The 17,911-nt window shown below is 41.0% G+C and overlaps 1 protein-coding gene across 4 annotated transcripts in view; it reads right to left on the bottom strand.

Moving 5' to 3' along the window:
* LIMS1 (LIM zinc finger domain containing 1) overlaps positions 1-17,911 on the bottom strand; it is a 163,802-nt gene that overhangs the window by 5,922 nt on the left and 139,969 nt on the right. For 3 of the 4 annotated variants that reach the window (XM_065423809.1, XM_065423810.1, XM_065423808.1), the window contains exons 4-9: positions 15,664-15,784; positions 13,711-13,860; positions 10,608-10,758; positions 7,795-7,887; positions 6,388-6,436; positions 2,851-2,926 (exon numbers count right to left, since the gene is read on the bottom strand). In XM_065423809.1, the coding sequence (XP_065279881.1) occupies positions 2,851-2,926; positions 6,388-6,436; positions 7,795-7,887; positions 10,608-10,758; positions 13,711-13,860; positions 15,664-15,784 (640 nt within the window). Of the gene's footprint in view, positions 1-2,419; positions 2,568-2,850; positions 2,927-6,387; positions 6,437-7,794; positions 7,888-10,607; positions 10,759-13,710; positions 13,861-15,663; positions 15,785-17,911 lie in introns of those variants that run through there. The other variant, XM_065423806.1, reaches the window with a different exon arrangement.

The raw sequence follows: 17,911 nt of genomic DNA, 5'->3' as shown, positions 1-17,911 counted from the left end.
GAGAGAGAGTGAGTGTGTATATATATATGTGTATATATATATATATATATATATATAACATGGGGCGGCCAAAAATTGTGTATGTGTGTATATATATGTGTGTATATATATATATATATATATATATATATATATATAACATGGGGCGGCCAAAAATTGCAGGGTGTAGCCCCAAGCCACTATGTCCAGGACCCAACGGTCTGAGATAACCCGCGACCAGGCCAAGTGGTCAGAGAAAAGGGCAGGAAGGATCCGGGCAGTTGGCTAGTGCGTCGCTCCCAAGCGCACCCTCAAAATGAACTCTTCTGGCCCCCTGGTGTTTTGCCAGACCAGGCCGCGCAGGAGATTGGGATGATGAAGGGCAGCAGCAGTTGAACCCAGTGTCCCTTTTCCTTCTAGGTCCCTGCTGAGGCTGCCACTGCCTAGGAGGTGGGGAGGCCGGAATGGCTGCCTAGACGACTGAGGCGTGTGCATCCCCAGGAGCGGAGGGTCACCTTTGTGTCCTGTAAGTCATGCAGACGCGCATCCGTTTGATCAGAAAACAGGCTGACACCGTCAAATGGAAGGTCCTGGAGCTGCGCTGCATGATCACCGCTGAGGTGACCACTCGGGCAGCTGAATCGGCAGCATCCTAGGCCATCTGGAGAGAGGACCGAGCAGCCGCGGTCCCTTCCTTGACCAGGGTGGCGAATTCCTGGGCTGCTTCCTGGGACATGAACTTTAGGAGAGAGCCCCACAAGTTAAAATTGTAGCGGCCCAAGAGGGCATGGTGATTTGCCACCCGAAACTGGAGCCTAGCCATAGAAAAAAATCTTTCGGCCAAATAAGTCCAGTCTTTTCGCCTCTTTATTCTTAGGGGTAGAACTGGAGTCAGTGGCGGGTCCTTTCTGGGGGGAGGAACCCCCCCATGGCCGAACCCTTCAACGGGTCTGGAGTGGGCGTAAGGTGCGAACAGAGTCCCTTGCCCGGAGCCTCTTAGTCGGTCTTGGCTGGTGCCGTCTTCTTAGGCTTCTTTTTTGGCACTGGTGACGGGGATCGGTGCTGGGAGGACCCCGGTGTTGGAGGTGTGCTACACACCGAAGTTGAAGCGCTGGATGCCAGTTCGGGCCACACTGGCTCCGAAGCTGGACACAGGGCAGCCTGCATCTAGAGGGCCCTGAGGCAGATGTCGTGCTCCTTCTGACTCTGTGGATGAAAGTACTGGCACATATGATAGTGCTCCTTTATATGGGTTTCCCAGAGGCACTGTAAACAGCTCTTCTGTGGGTCACTAACAGGCATAGGCCTGTTACAGCATGAGCAGGGCTTGAAACCTGCATGCCCTCCGGGGGTGAAGTTCCCGCTTGGACACTATCTAACTAAACACTTAACGGGTACTTAACTACTAACTAACAACGCTTAAAACTATTTACAGAGAAGCACAAGGCTAAACAGATGAAGAAAAAACACTGACCACTTGCGAAGCAAGGGACAGAGGCACTCCGATTAACCACCATGGGCGGTAAGAAGGAACTGAGAAGGCGCAGGGCTGGCGGCACTCCAGAGGGCACCACAGCTGGCCCTACAGGTACCGCTAAGGCAAAAGTCTCCAATGGCTGCGCACATGGGCGCGCGCACACCTACCATGGAATGGACATTAGCAAGCACTCAAAGAAGAATATGTGGATTTGCATACACCCATCCCTGCTACTGAATTATGGTTATATGTCTAATTGAGTGCTGTTGTGATACAGTAATTTAAAAATGGAGCAAAATGTTAATGTTAGTGAAAAACTAACTAATTAATGTTAATGTTAGTAAAACAAGAAAATGTACTCTGCATACAATATTGTTTTCAGGGACTGACATTTTATATTAGCTTAAAAACTATTTTGTGGGATGTTAAAATGGAAGCACAAAGCATTTACTAAAAGTGGAATTTCAAAACTATCAGGTTTTCACAGCTAGCTTCTAAATCTGCATTCCCCAAGTTTTCTAAGCATAATCCTGCATTTGAGCATGCAGATAGGCAGGTGGACAGCTAACTATTAAGCCTGCATGCACACAAATGCCTACTGGCATATGTAATTAACTATATGCACAAAAGATATGAAATTTGGGAATCTGGAATGAAATCATAGCTATACGGTAGTCTAAAACAGTCTGTTCAGCAAGGTACGAATTTTTCTCTGAGAAGTCCAAAATTTATGAGTTTTGCTGTTTAAGAAACCTTGCAAGCTCAATTTCAGAGCACAATGGCCTAAACTTAACATATTAAAATGTAGCGTTCAAAATTTCAAATCATAGATATGTGGAAATTAATAGTTGTTCTGTCTTTGATTATCACAAACACATGCAGAAAACCAAAAGAAAAATACATGTCCTAAACACTGACCAAAGAAGAAAGGAGCAGAGATGGTGATAGGAGGAAAAGAAAAGTTTACAAACAGACTGGCTTTTTCTTTTTCAGCTTGTCTTTATCCTTTGCGTCTCGCTCCCGTTTGGCAAGTCGACGTTTAAATTCTTCTGGCATTTTCTCATAACAGTGTTTGCAGACAGGTTTTAGATCAATTTCAACAAACTTATCCCTTTAGATAAGACACAGAGGAAACAGTGGAAAGAACAGGAAAAGATTTAAGAATAAGTCATAGCTGAAAGAAGAATTGAACACAAAGCAAAAATAGATTTTAAAGTAGTAAATGGAGCAACAGGAACGAATACATATATCATTTACAAGAAGTTGTCTATAAAGGTTATATACCATTACAGTTAAACTATAACAATAACAGCTGTGCTTGAAAGGTGACTATTGATCTGTTCTGAAGAGATCACAACTGTTTTTCATCTTCTTAAACTATCTGATAAACTTACTTGAGTGTTAACTTAGTGTTGCAAGTGGAACAAGCGAAACAGTTCACACACCATGCCTTATTCAGAGCAGAGACAACTAGGGGGAGGGGGAAAAAGACAATATTAGCAGTTTAATAAACAAAGGCATTTGTTGAAAACTTCTGAAATTTACACATTCATAAGACATACAGGAAAAGGTGATTATTTTTAAACTTATTTCTCAATTAGGGATAAAATTAGGCACCATAATAATGAAAATGAAGTGAGGGTAAGGAGACACACATACACATATACTGTAGGTAAGTGCTGTGTAGGAGGCATAGATGCCTCTAAATTACTTCAGTGTTTAACATTTAGATGCTTAACATTTAGTTCTACTCTTTGTTTTGTGATAGCTCTGCTCTGGAAGAGCTCCATTTTGATCTTGAATCAAAGTTGCCTTTCTTTCCCCCTTTGTTTATGTCAATCTCTACTTCCTCTTCCTTTGTATCTCTTTCCATCCTGCTTTCTTTACATAGGGTTGCTGAGAATTAAGAAATGAAACCTCCTAAAGCATGCTTTATTAGGAAAAAACTAAACTAAACTTAGAGAAATGAAACATAGAGCCTTTGTTAGCAAGGAATGATTCATGGGAGGAGAAGTTCCTCTAACATTTGCAGATATGATAGAGATGAGTGAAATATTGTGAGGGAAGTCCTTCAAGTCCCGGGGCATTTGCCAGCAAACTGGTCAAGCACTGTTCTAACCAGTTTTGACAAAGGTGAATACCTAAAACTCAGTGATGTCAGATATGTAGGCCTGTTTATTGTAAGATATAAAAGAGGGAAGGGAATAGGTGGGACCACATGCTAGTGCCTGCTTGTTTAGCTGAAGCCAGCCAATATGGGTTTGAGCATCCCGGGCCTAATCCTGTTGTAAGTATCCGATCAATACTTATGATTGATAGCTGTTATACGGGTACATGCTTAAAGTAACCATATAAAAGCCAATTTGGTCTTTGGATTAATAAAGAAATCTTTGGCTGAATTCTGGTGTTGGTCCATTTGAACATTCAAATAAAGATCCTAACACTTTCCACCTCTTCCCTTGCCAAAAAATGGTCTATTTCCTCTTCTTAGTTCAGGTCAACAAGTGCAGCTCCACTATAAAAATGCACCCAAGGTTGCCTACTAGGATTGCCAACTGTTTAATCACACAAACCCCAACACCTTTGCCTCGCCCCTTTCTCGAGGCCCCTCCCCACTCACTCCATTCCCCCCTCCCTCTTTCGCTTGCTCTCCCCCACCTCACTCACTTTCACTGGACTGGGGCAAGGGGTTGGGGTATGGACTCTGGGCTGGGGCAGAGGGGTTTGGCTGAGCCTGGGGCTGGGGTGTAGGAGGGGGTGCGGGGTGCAGGCTCTGGGAGGGAGTTTGGGTGCAGGAGGGGGCTCAGGGCTGGGGTGCAGGAGGGGGTGAGGGGTGCAGGCTCTGGCCAGGTAGCACAGCGGGGCTAAGGCAGGCTCCCTGCCTGCCCTGGCCCCGTGCCGCTCCCAGAAGCAGCCGGCACGTCCCCTGCAGCTGCGGGGGAGGGAGGCAGAGAGCTCCAAGTGCTGCTCGTGCCAGCAAATGCCACCCCCACAGCTCCCATTGGCCGCAGTTCTCAGCCAATGGGAGCTGCAGAGTCAGCGCTTGGGGCGGGGACAGCGCACAGAGACCTCAGGGCCCTCCCCCCCTAGGGGGTCGCAGGAACATGATGGCCACTTTTAGGAGCGACGCAGGGCCAGGTCAGGCAGGGAGCCCGCCTTAGCCCCACTGCACCGCTGGACTTTTAGCGCCAAAATCTCCCAGTTTGGCTGCAGTAGCCTCTGGGAGATAGCGTCTGATTCCAGGAGACTCCCGGCGAAACCGGGAAGGTTGGCAACCCAACTGCCTACTATGAATGAAACTGACTATTGCCAGACAGCTGTAGTCATGTTCAATTATAGTAGCTGTCACCCTTGGTCAAGCACTTCTCTCTGCAACTTCTGGGTGCTAGTTGTCCAATAAGTGTCATTTTGGAGAAAGGTACTCTGCTGTTTGTCAGAACCATCCTAATCAGATAGATAATTTACGTATTGCTCCATAGATCAGGGGTTCTCGCAACAAATTTTTTGATGGCCTCAGAGTGCGGCCACCAACTCTTGCTGGTGGCCGCACTGACACTTTTCCCTAAAATTATTTATTTTTCCTAAAGTTAATAAAGTAATATGCACATATATACATCCAAATCATTGTAATTTATTTATGTAAGGTTTTGGGGTTTTTTTGCAGACTCAATAATAAAAATCATGCACAGTTATCTCTATTCTTTACTGGACCTAACGGAATAAAAACACAAATAATGTGCTTTGCACATTCTTGTCTTTTTTATTATTTCTTTTGCTTTTTTGGTAAAAGCGGCTGTCTGTATAACAATTCTGAAGTAAATTTAAAAATGCTTTGACATAATAGAAGTCCAACAATGAAAAACACATCTGGGTGGCTTGGGTCTGGGGAGGGGAGGCACGGCTGTGGCTGGCCCGGGGCTCCTCCGGGCAGGTGGGGGGGGGCTTGGGGCTTCAGCCAGCCCTGGGCTCCTCCGGGAAAGTGTGTGTGTGTGTGTGTGGGGGGGGGGTGTTTCGTTTTGGAGGATTTTAATGAAGGTGAGCAGAATATTTCCTTCAAGAAGACTCCTAAATTGTAGTTTTATAGGTAGAGTGTAGTCTTGAAACTATATGGAAAGCACATCATTTGAATCTAGAACTCATCCTTTAGTGTCATGATTATAATCCATGATGTCCTTTTAAAGTGTCTGGGCCTTATCCCACTTGATTACTGGTTTTGGTTTAGCTGGTGCTATTACTGGTACATGGTATTGGTTCAGATAGGTGTTGTAAGGTAGGTATAACTTTTGTGTTGCCTCATATTAAATTATCTGCTTTCTCTACCATCCTGTCCCACTTGGTTGTCAACAGCCACACTCCAGATTAATGGTCACCTGGATTGTCTTTATAGATGCTAATCCTTTGGCAGTGTTTGTGACAGCCTCACTTCTACAGACTTAAGGCCAGATTTTTTTTTAAAAAGATATGTAGGTTCCTAGAGATGCAGATAGCAACCTAGTGGGATTTCAAAGCTCCTAGCTGCCTAATTTGCATTAAAATCATGGAAATTAGGTGTCTATGAGCTTTTAAAAATCCCACTAGGCACCTGCCTCTTTAGGCACCTAAATACCTTTAAAATCAGGCCCTTAGGCCCTAATTCTGTAATGAGGTGCATGCATGTGGATTATTGCACTTGCATTGAGATCTATTAAAGTCAGTGGGGCTCCACACAGGTGAAGGAAGCTGCCTGTGTAAAACTCACTAAGGGATTGGGGCCTTGCCATTTTACACTCTTATTTCACTCACAGAAACTCTGAAGAATTTAGAAAAAGGCATTATGGGAATCAGCATTTCGAAAGGGATTCAACACCAGTCTTCCCTTTCCCTGGTGCCTCTTTTAGTAAGTGCTTCCTACTGAAGTGACATAAAAAAAATGCAATTTAAGAAATGCTTACCATCTCCTTCAATCACACGATTACAGTGGAAACAAACATCACCAAACAGCTGTGGATAGGGGGAAAATATGAATTTTAATTTTAAAAATTTATCGTGGATAGAATTTTAGAAACAAAATAATTGAAGCTCAGCATATGGACATAGCAACTTTTCTAACAAACTCAGTAAGATTAAAGGAATGCATACTGTCAAATTACTTAATTCTTTTTTTTAAAGTCACCTTTCCATTCCCATTACAAATAAGACCCTTCATTATTAAAGATGAAAAATAATGTTTAATTTTTTTTCTCTACTAATTATGTTTTGTTTCCTTTTTGCATTTCTTTCATCTTGGAAAATTAAGCTAGAAAGTTTCACTTTTGTATATCACTTGTTTCTAGTCAATTTGAACTTTCAGGTTCTAGAACAATGCCTTGCTGTTTCTGTTGCATAGTTTCAATTTTTATGTACACACCCATCCACCCTCCCATTCTACTTTTGGCCCAAATTTTACCTAACATCTGTAGTGCTTTGGCATTTATCATTTACAGCTATACTATCAATATTTCAAACATCAAACCTTCAAAACTGAATATTCAGGAATCTGTAATTAATACATGCCATAGAACTATGGAGCTTATTACCCACTTTTTATGTGCCAAAAGGTGTGTGCATGTGATACTTTGCAGTTTGCTCATGTTTAAAATAGTTGCAACAAGTTTATTTTAACAGTTAACAGAATACACACACAAAAATCTTTTGTTTATTTATTCATCCAGATGTTTCAACTATGCTCCTCACTGTGGTATCTGAGTGACTATAAAAAAGGGATCTGTAGGGAAAAGGAACATTGACTATAATCCATGTATGAAAATAAAAGTAGTCACTAGGTGGTGTTCTCTGACAAATGCATTTGGTGTTTGTAGTCTTAGATGGAGAAAAAGTGAGTCAAGCTGGGTTACACAGTCTATCTTCATGTAGAGTCATATTATCATGCGGTAGCAGCTGTAAGGAAAGCCACTCTATTAACTAAGGCCTAGTGTTAAACCCTAGACAGTGAGTGACAAATTTTCCTTAGATTCTTGGAAAAGTTGGGTGTCATTAGTAGCATTGAACAGGTGCACTGACCTTGCAGTTCACAGCCAATAGTCCTACAGTCATTAGTAATTATGGATTTGAAGGCCGAGTATATACTGAATGTTTTGTTAAGTCCTTAACAGTTTTGTATTGAAATACTTGAACCATTTGCAGAAAAATGTTAAAATGTTTAAGGAATTACAATACTTCAGACACTACTTTTCAAGCCATAGATGGTTGTCAGAAGGCAAAACTAGTCCCTTAGTGTTAATATTTTTCTCTCTGACAGATATAAGTGAGTTGATGAATCATGAATTTATTAATGGCTAAGATACAAAATTCAACCTTACCTGATTGTAATGGGTTTCACAATATGCCAAGCCCTTCCTCTCATAGTGACGATGACCAAGAAATGGCTTTTCACACTTTGCACAAACAAAATGCTGCAAAGAAAATGATATGAATTGTCTCTGGATTGGTTGAGTTAATGGCATTTCTTTGGAAACAGATACACAAACCTCAGGACTGAGCATTATTGAAGGATAGTCTGCTGGTAATGCCTTCTTTAAAATTAAAAACAACACTTTTATTATTTTTAGATTTAAAACATAAAAAAACAAAATATTGCTCATTTTAAAGTCTTATATTTTAAAGAAAATAGACTAAAGAAAAAAATAAACTGAAGAAAAGGTTTTGGATTCATTATTAGTTGATAAATTGCATTGATATCGTGGAAAATTCTTAAACTAACTTAAAGAAACTTTATTGCTACGCTTCTTGTTTGGCAGTCACAATAACCTGGTCAATGGTGATGTGTTTTTTATTTATTTATTTAAAGATATCTGAGGAGGAAGGATGATCTTGTGATTAAGGGAGCGAGACTAAGCAGGTTTGGGTTCCATTTATGACCCTGCCCCTTTGGGAGTCACTTAATTTCTTTTTGCCTCAATTCTCCCATCCATAAGATGGGCATAATAATACTTGCCTGCCTCACCGGAATGTGGAGTAAGGATACATTTATTGATTGAGATTTTCAAAGCAGTTTAAAGGATTTAGATACATATATTCCATTAAATTTAATGAAAGCTGTATGGCTAAATCTCCTGCACTTTGAAACGCTCAACAGTTGTTTGTGAAATGCTTTATGATTTTCAAATAGAAGGTGTCATAAATGGCAAAGTAGTATTATGGAACTCTGTAACAGAATCATAGAAATGTAGGACTGGAAGGGACCTCAATAGGTTATCTGGTCTAGTCCCTTGCACTAAGACAGATCTAATTATCTTTAGACCATCCCTAACAGGTGTTTGTCTAATCTGTTCTTAAAAACCTTCAATGATAGAGATTCCACAACCTCCCTAGGTAATTTGTTCCAGTGCTTAACTACTCTTACAGTTAGGAAGATTTTCCAAATGTCTAAACCAATGGTCTTCAACCTTTTTTCATTTGCAGACCCCTAAAAAATTTCAAATGAAGGTGCGGCCCCCTTTCGAAATACAACCTGTTGTCTGCAGACCCCTACCAAAGAAGTCTTAGACTGAAAACTGACTGAACAGAATTCAAATATAAATGTTGCATGTGCTCGGCACAGCATTTGACGCAGCGTGAGAAAGGGTTTGCTAAACTGTGGGTTTCTATGGTAATGACAATACTTCTGGGTTTTGACCTGTAGGTGGGGGTAGTCACATATTTTTGATTGATCAGAAAAATTGAATGCTTTTTCTGGGATCTAAAACTTTATTTTCATAGTCCTTTCACGGACCCTTTAGACCAGGGGGTTCACAAACTGGGGGTCATGATCCCTCAGAGGGTTGCAAGGTTATTATGTGGAGTCACGAGCTGTCAGCCTCCACCCCCATATCCCACTTCGCCTCCAGCATTTATAATAGTGTTAAATATAAAAAAGGTTTTCAATTTATAAGGGGAGGTCACACTCAGAGGGATCACCAAAACAAAAGGTTGAGAACCACTGCCTTACATGTAGTGGGTGGACACACAGGGTGAAAAATCACTGAGCTAACCTAAATCTCCCTTGCTGTAATTTAAGACCATTACTTCTTGTCCTGTCCTCAGTGGATAAGGAGAAAAAATTATCCCCCTTCCCCCCTCCCACACACTTTACAGCAACCTTTTATGTACTTGAAGACTTATCACGTTGCCTCTCAGTCGTCTCTTCTCTAGACTAAACCAACCCAATTTTTTCAATCTTTCCTCATAGGTCATAGTTTCTAGATCTTTAATCGTTTTTGTTGCTCTCCTCTGGACTTGCCCCAATCTATCCACATCTTTCCTGAAGTGTGGTTTCCTGAAGTTTCCAGAACTGGACCCAGTACTTCTACTGAGGCCTTATCAGTAGAGTGAAATAATTATTTCTCATGTCTTGCTTACAACATTCTTGCTAATACATCCCAGAATGCTGTTTGCTTTTTTGCAGCAGTATTACATTGTTGACTCATATTTAGTTTGTGATCTACTATAACCCCAGATCCTTTTCTGCAGTACTCCTTTGTAGGCAGTCATTTCCCATTTTGTAATTGTACAATTGATTATTCCTTCCTATGTGTAGCACTTTGCATTTGTCATTACTGAATTTCATCCTATTTATTTCAAACCAATTCTCCAGTTTGTAATGAATAGTATTTATGCAAAATATTACTACATTTCTGTATAATACTTTGCACTTCTATAGCGCTTTCCAAGGATCTCAAAGCAGCTTTTTGAACAGTGAACTTAACTTCATACACAGCCTGTAAAGTAGGCAATGTCATTATTATCCCCATTTTACAGATGGCGATGCAGACACAGAGAGATTAAATAATTTGCCCAAGACCACACAGGAAATTTGTGGCAGCTAAACCATACTTTCATGCCAGTGTCCTCGTGTATATAGACATTTTAAAAGTTTCTGTTGACTTAAGAGATATTTTGAGTTCTACAACTATTTCTCATCTGAAATATAGGGAATCTCTCTCAAAATGCAGAATTTTTCAAAATGGAATGAACTGTGTGTGTGATTACAACTGAAGACATGCTCTACAATTTACTTTACCAACCATTTCTATAGAATTTTCTAATCCTTTCTATTGAAACTGACTCATAAAATTCCAGACCTAGTATATTCATGCCAATATTTATAAAATACAATACACTCTTCGACATTTACCTCCACATGCCACTGTTTCCCCATAGCATTCACCACTCGTCCTTCAATTGGTCTCCTACATGCGCCACAAATGGGGACACCCATTTTATCATGGCATGGTAAACAATATAATTCTCCCTTCAACTCACGAGCATCAGCAGTAAGTTCCTTCCTGTTCAAAAATTAATGAATCAAACATGAACACACAGAATCTGAGAATACAGAGAATGATTTTAGTTAATGGGACGTTTTGAAGGCATGACTTTATTGTTATGAATTTATTTCAAAAGTTTTATTTACACTCCATTATGGGATTTGTATATTAGTGTTCAAAACAGCCTGGTTCAGTGGATTTTATCTTGACGATTGAATGTTTGCATTGTATAATGCATGAAGTTTTTTACTTTCTCTAAATATCTGATTTACAATAGTTTCATCATTTTCTTACATGCCATTGACAATGAACACAAAATCATTTGTAAGATCTAGGGCTTGTCTTCACTATGGGCTAAATCGGTGCTGCTACGATCGATACAGCGGCATTGATTTAGCGAGTCTGGTAAAGACGCGGATACATTGATGGGAGAGTGCATCCCGCCAACATAGCATGGTGTAGACACCGCTGTAAATCGATCTAAGCTACCTCGATTTCAGCTACATAACTTATGTAACTTAACTAGCGTAACTTAGATTGACTAACCTCGTTAGTGTAGACAAGGTCCTAGATACACTGGGCTAACTTCTGTTCTCAGTGACACTAGTATAATCCACTATAGTCATATGATTTCCTCTGGATTAACATCAGTATAACTGATACTGGAATTTAGTGCTCTAAGGCCAAGTCAATCATGCATGCCTTTATAGGGTTCAGGGATAAAGAAAAATATGCACCTATATGTGACAGTCATGTATATTCTTACTATCTCAGAATCTCTGTACGCTACTTTGTTTTAACCACTAAATTGGATGATCTGAATCCAATCTGAATAATTATGTTATTAAGAACAGTTAAATGACATTGTCAGAATTAAGCTTTAAAACGGACTACAGGTTGAACCTCTCTAGTCCGGCACCCTACGAACCTGACCGGTGCCAAACCAGAGAATTTGCTGAACCACGGGAGGTCCATATTGTAGCGAGCGGGTCTCTTTTTATTTTTACCTTGCCGAGGTGAATAATGAAACAACGCTTGCAATGCTGCATAGCCAAGACTTACCAGCTCTCTTCATAACAAAGTGTTAGTGTTGTTACACAATGTTACTGTATTGGCACAAGGAAATAAGTAAATAAAGCATAAAAAACATAAAATAAAATCATGCTGGGTCATGGATGTTGCCGGACCAGAGAGTGCCGGACTAGAGAGGTTCAACCTGTATAATCAATGGTGGTCTCATTTGGTTGCTCTTGCTTTAGGATTACAGATTCTTTTTAAACTGATCTTTGCTGTGGCACTAAATATCTAAAGTGAAAACTTCCCTACTACCAAATTACTGGATGGTCAGCTACAAACTAGTGCACCTGTGTTATCTCCCATAAAACGTCCAATCCAGCATCTCTGTGCAGGACATGGAAAATTGGGGGGAAATCTGTGTTTACCCACTGCTAATACCCATGCAAGCTTTAGTCCCTCCAGGGGATGGGAAATTGCCTTTTCCAGCTGCTGCAGAGGCCACTTTGAAAATCCACAGATTCTCTGCAGAGCTGTTTGAAGCAGAAATACTCTCTCCTCAGAATTGCCCCAAGAGCTATAGGGTTTCTGCTGTGTAGTGTTGACACAGCTGCCATCGCAGCCTGTAAAAATTGGGGAAGTGGCTCAGCCCTGAAGACAAGGACCAGCTGCCACAGCTGAAGACACATTGTTTCAAAGAAAAAGGAGGGAAGAATTTACAATTTCCTTTTAAAAACCAGAGGAGGCAGAGGAATAAGTTAAGCAGCAAATGATGGAAGCAAGTGGAGGAGGTGAAGGGGCTGCACTTTTTATTTTTTTTTAAACAAGTGAAGAAAAATAGAAAAGTCACTGGGATTTCTTAGTTTATCATTAAGATTACTGCTAAGTAGCAGTTCATTCAGCCTACGGTTTGGGGCATTTTGACTTTTTTATTCCTTCAGGCCACAGTGCTTATAATCTTAAATCCTAGTTAATATTATGTGCCACACAAACTTGAGTGTCTGTTAATCAGATCACTGATAAGTCTGATAACATTTCAAGTGAACCAGAACCTACCACTGTTCCAGTGGTTTATTACCCTCACTGTTACAAATGGTTCGATTATTTTAAAGGATTGCATGGGGTGAGGTTCTGTCCAGTCTCACATCTTCTATCACCATTTCAAACTCAATCTCTTTCCAAATGAAATTCTCATCTTTCATCTTAATTCCTCTTCACTATCCTCCAAGGAATGCAACCTTAGTGTCATCTTCAACTCCTGTCTCCTGTTCTCCCCTGCATCCAATCTCTCAGTAGGTCACTTCTGAAACCCTCATCTGTGCCCAGAGCTAGAATTGGGGATACACACAGTGATACTACAACCTCTCCCAAGATACCATCTTGTTCTACAGAACCTCAGCTTTCATTTAAGCTTGTCTGAGAGAGGACTGCACCCCAGATTTCTGTAATCTATGAGCCTCTATTGTTTGAGCTAAAGGATCAAGTCCATGAGCCCAGAGGTAATGGCGGACTCAAACCTCCATACATGGTCTAGCTATTAGAGGGGACAAAGAATCAGGCCTGGTCTACACTAACCCCCCAATTCGAACTAAGGTACGCAACTTCAGCTACGTGAATAACGTAGCTGAAGTTGACGTACCTTAGTTCGAACCTACCGCGGTCCAGACGCGGCAGGCAGGTTCCCCCGTCGACTCCGCGTACTCCTCGCGCCGAGCAGGATTACCGGAGTCGACGGAGAGCACTTCTGGGTTCGATTTATCGCGTCCAGACAAGACGCGATAAATCGAACCCAGAAGTTCGACTGCCTGCCGCCAAACCAGCGCGGTAAGTATAGACAAGCCCTCACACTCTGATAACATGGATTACATCAATACAGCTGACTTTAAATTTAAACAGACAAAACAAATGAAAATCAGCATTTTCTTAAAGTTTTTTTCTTCTATAAAATACAATTACCCGCAATTGGCACAGTTGAAATGATCAGGATGATAGGGATCATTCTTGAATATAAGCGGTTGTTCATCAATAATGGCATGGCACTTCTGGCAGATGTATTTCCCCAGACCCCTGGCTTTCTCCCGGTTGTGACAAGGACGGCAAAGATGCCTAAAAACAGAGAAAAAAGAAAAACAGTAACAGTAATAAATACTTTTTGGAATCTTACCACACAATAAAAACACAAACAAAATCTATTAGGATCTCAATTCAATCTGTTATTTGAATAAATCATATGAGCAGTACCCTTAAGGGAAACCCAAGCTCAAGAGAAGGGAAAAAATAGTCAATTTACTTCCATCCAGCCCAGGGGCTCATTCTTCTGTTCTCTTGCATTTAATGTACGTGTAAAAGTAAAAAAGTAATTAGAATTTTCTATAGATTTTTGTTGCCAAGTGTTTTACTCTGTGAATCTTAGATGTTTAGATGGGAAGCTAAATGCTCACTTAGGCCCTGATTCTGCAAATACTTATGCATGAACGTCACTTTTACCATATGAAGTCACATGCTTAAAGTTAAGCATGTATCTGTTTGCAAGATAGTGGCCATAGGGCTGTAGTACCTTTACTCACATTGAAAAATATTTTACTCTAGGAATAGTCCCACTGAAGTTAAGGGGACTACTCCAGGAGTAAGGTGCTGCTAATAAGTCAGAGTAAGCCCACAATGGCCTCGAAAGAGCTTGCAAATGAGAGGAACATTTTTACGTATGAACCAAACTACTACTTTTTCCAGGCTCCCTAATATAAAATCATCTCAGTCAGGTAAAATTCACACACAAAAAAGCATTAAAAACAGAAAATAAACAGCACTGACTGTAGCAATGCACTTTATTCTAGAGAGGTGCCATCAGAATTCCAAAGTGGTGCAAGGTAGGTGTGTGCACTTTTATCTAAATTTTTAGTACCTCAGCACCACTGGTTGTGATGCATGAGTTGCTGGAATCACACCAGAAAAAATCTGATCTTTCATGTGAAAGAATTAATGGGGTACATTTATCTACCTCTGGTAAACTACTTTCAAAATGTTCTCCCTCTATTATATTTCAAAGTACCACTGGCACTGAGCGATATAAGGTAACAGATATACCCAGAAGGTGACCCTGATGGAAAGTCTGAAGGTATAGTGGAACGTTCGTTAAATGCTTTTGTAAGTATTAAAAAAAATATTATTATTTAATGTTTACATTTCATTTTTGAGCTGTGTTCTCTGCAGATGAGAGACTTGCTTGAACCCTGCCCCATAAAGGTACCTTACATGTAAACAGAGATACTTCAGGTTTCAGAGTGGTAGCCGTGTTAGTCTGTAGCAGCAAAAACAACGAGGAGTCCTTGTGGCACCTTTGAGACTAACAAATTTATTTGGGCATAAGCTTTCATGGGCTAAAACCCACTTCATCAGATGCATGGAGTGAAAAATACAGTAAAAAGAATACATATTCTAGCACATGAAAAGATGGGAGTTGCCTTACGAAGTGGGGGGGTCAGTGCTAACGAGCCAATTCAATTAAGGTGGAAGTGGCCTATTCTCAATAGTTGACAAGAAGGGGTGAATACCAAGGGAGGGAAAATTACTTTTGTAGTGCTAATGAGGCCAATGCAATCAAGGTGGCCCATTTCCAACAGTTGACAAGAAGTTGTCACTTCCACCTTAACTGAATTGTATTTTTCACTCCGTGCATCTGATGAAGTGGGTTTTAGCCCACAAAAGCTTATGCCCAAATAAATTTATTAGTCTCTAAGGTGCCACAAGGACTCCTCATTTTTTTGAGAGATACTTCAGTTACTCCTTTAACTGTGTTTTATTAAAAAGGTTACATCATGTCAGCTAAAGATTTTTAGAAGCCTTAATAAACTGTAAACCCCATCATCACCACTTTGCTTATGATCAATACAGAAGGGGGTGAAGATCTACCTGCCAGCGTTCTTGACAAATCCAATATCTGCCAGTACTTGTTGGCAGAGGTCACAACAGAAGCATTCTGGATGCCAGCTATTATTCATAGCTTTAATAACACGACCGATAATGAACTCACCTGTAAGTAAATAAAATATCTGGATGTTAAAAAATAAAATAAAGTTGTTTTAAATACCAAAGTGATTTAAGTAACACCGTATCAGACAAAGTAAAATAAACCAAAAACTCCCAGCTTGCGGGTTCAGGTATATGGCTCCTGGGGCTCTGGTTCTCAACCTTATTCTTGGTTACAAATCCAAAGCAAATTCCCTTACTAACAAAGCACTTCCCCTTCTAGCTAACACTTTATTTACTCACCCTCCTTCATACACTTCATTTTCTGTATATCTGTGTTTTTCTTTTACCATCCCTCACCTTTTCCAGTCATCTGATCTCTTATGCCGTTTTGGTATTCATGCAGTTCTTTATTCTGCATGACTTTTTCCTAATTACTTTCTCCTTTCTGCTTTGAGTAAACCAGCAGATTAGCAGGATTTTTGTTTTTATTTATACTCTAGTAGTTCCCAAAAGGCTCTAGGCACTTTACAAATGCAGAGAAAGACTCAGTCCCAGCTCTGAAGAGCATACCATCTACTAAAGGATGGGGGAATGGGATACAACACAAATCAGGTGATGATAGATGCAATTTTTGCTGGCCAAGCAAAATGAGGCTTCACACTCAACTTGAGGTCATTTCTCTATTGATCTGTCTAACATGGTAACTTTTGAAGACCATGTCCAATTTTGCTGACACTCAGAAAAACTGGAAAAAAGAAAGTTACTTATATTTAGTAACTGGAGGTTCCTCAAGATGTGCGGTCCCTATCTGTAGTCCACTGTGGGGTATGCATGTGCTCCTTGTGCCCAGAGCTGGAAAATTTTGAAAGCAGTGTCTGTAGGTCTTCACGTGCACCCAGGCTCACCTTATGCCTCCAACCGAGGAGCTCAAGGGCAGGACCACCTCTCCAGTTCCTTCTCCACGGCGAATCAGAGAAGATCTAAAGCAGAGGGGAAGGACGGCAGGTAGTGGAATATAGATAGGGACCACAGATCTCAAAGAACCTTCAGTTACTATAAGGTAAGTAACTTTCTGTTCTTCTGAGCGCTGGTTCCTATGTGTATTCCACTGTGGGTGATTGACAAGAAGTACTCAAATAGGAGGGTGAGAGGTTGTAGATGGCAGAGCCGAACAAAGGACTGCTGTTCCAAAAGATGCATCAGCAGAGGAGTCCTGTACCACGGCATACTGTCTAATAAACGTGTGGACTGAGCGCCATATAGCTGCCTTACAATTATCAAGTAGAGGCACCTACTGAAAAGAAGCCATAGATGTTGCTTGCGTTCTTGCAGAATGAGCTCTTACCCCATGAGGAGGGGGAAGATTTGCTCTGATATCAGTTATCTAAGTACAGGCCAACATCCATTTTGAGATTCTTTGAGAGAATATAACCTGACCCTTGGCCCTGTCCATTATGGTGACAAATAGTCCAGGGGATTTCCTGATTGTCTTCATTCTCTGCGGGTTATGAAAGGCTAAGGCTTGCCAAACATTGAGGGAATGGAGCCTCCTTTCTTCTGAGGATGTGTGACGTTTTGGGAAGAATGCAGGTAAGCGAATAGGCTGGTTCAGGTGAAACTCAGACTGGGGGTGAATTTACGGTATAAACGTAATGGAAGCTTGTCCTTATGCAATATAGCGTAAGGAGGATCTGCCATCAATGCTGCAAACTCACCAACCCACCTGGCTGAGGTGATGGCTACCAGGAATGTGACCTTCATGGATAGGAGAGACACGAAGCAAGAAGCTAATATTTCAAAGGAGACTTAGTGAGCACTGAGAGAACAAGGTTCAAGTCCCATTGAGGAATAGGCTTTTTGATAGGCCAAAAGGTTCTGATTAGGCCTTTCCAGAATCTGCTAGTTGGAGAGTGTGCAAAGATTGAGTAGCCCGTGAAGGCAGATGGTTGCCAAGTGGACCCGTGAGGAACTGACAATCTTGCTGTCTGCAGGGAAAGAAAATAGTCCATAACGAGAGGAATATCTGTGGGTTCCAGAGAAATACATCTTTGATACGCCTAGATAGCGAAATGCTTCCACTTGGTTAGGTAATATTTTCTAGTGGAATCCTTCCTACTATTAGAAAGGAGATTCTGTACAGCTTCAGAACACGATTGCTCTAAAGACAATGCCCTTCCACAAACCAAGC

This window comes from Emys orbicularis, chromosome 1 (assembly GCF_028017835.1).
Source record: "Emys orbicularis isolate rEmyOrb1 chromosome 1, rEmyOrb1.hap1, whole genome shotgun sequence".
In the NCBI taxonomy this organism is placed as follows: Eukaryota; Metazoa; Chordata; order Testudines; family Emydidae; genus Emys; species Emys orbicularis.
The sequence above is the reverse complement of the archived record's forward strand: the minus strand, read 5'-3'. Positions and strand labels throughout refer to the sequence as shown.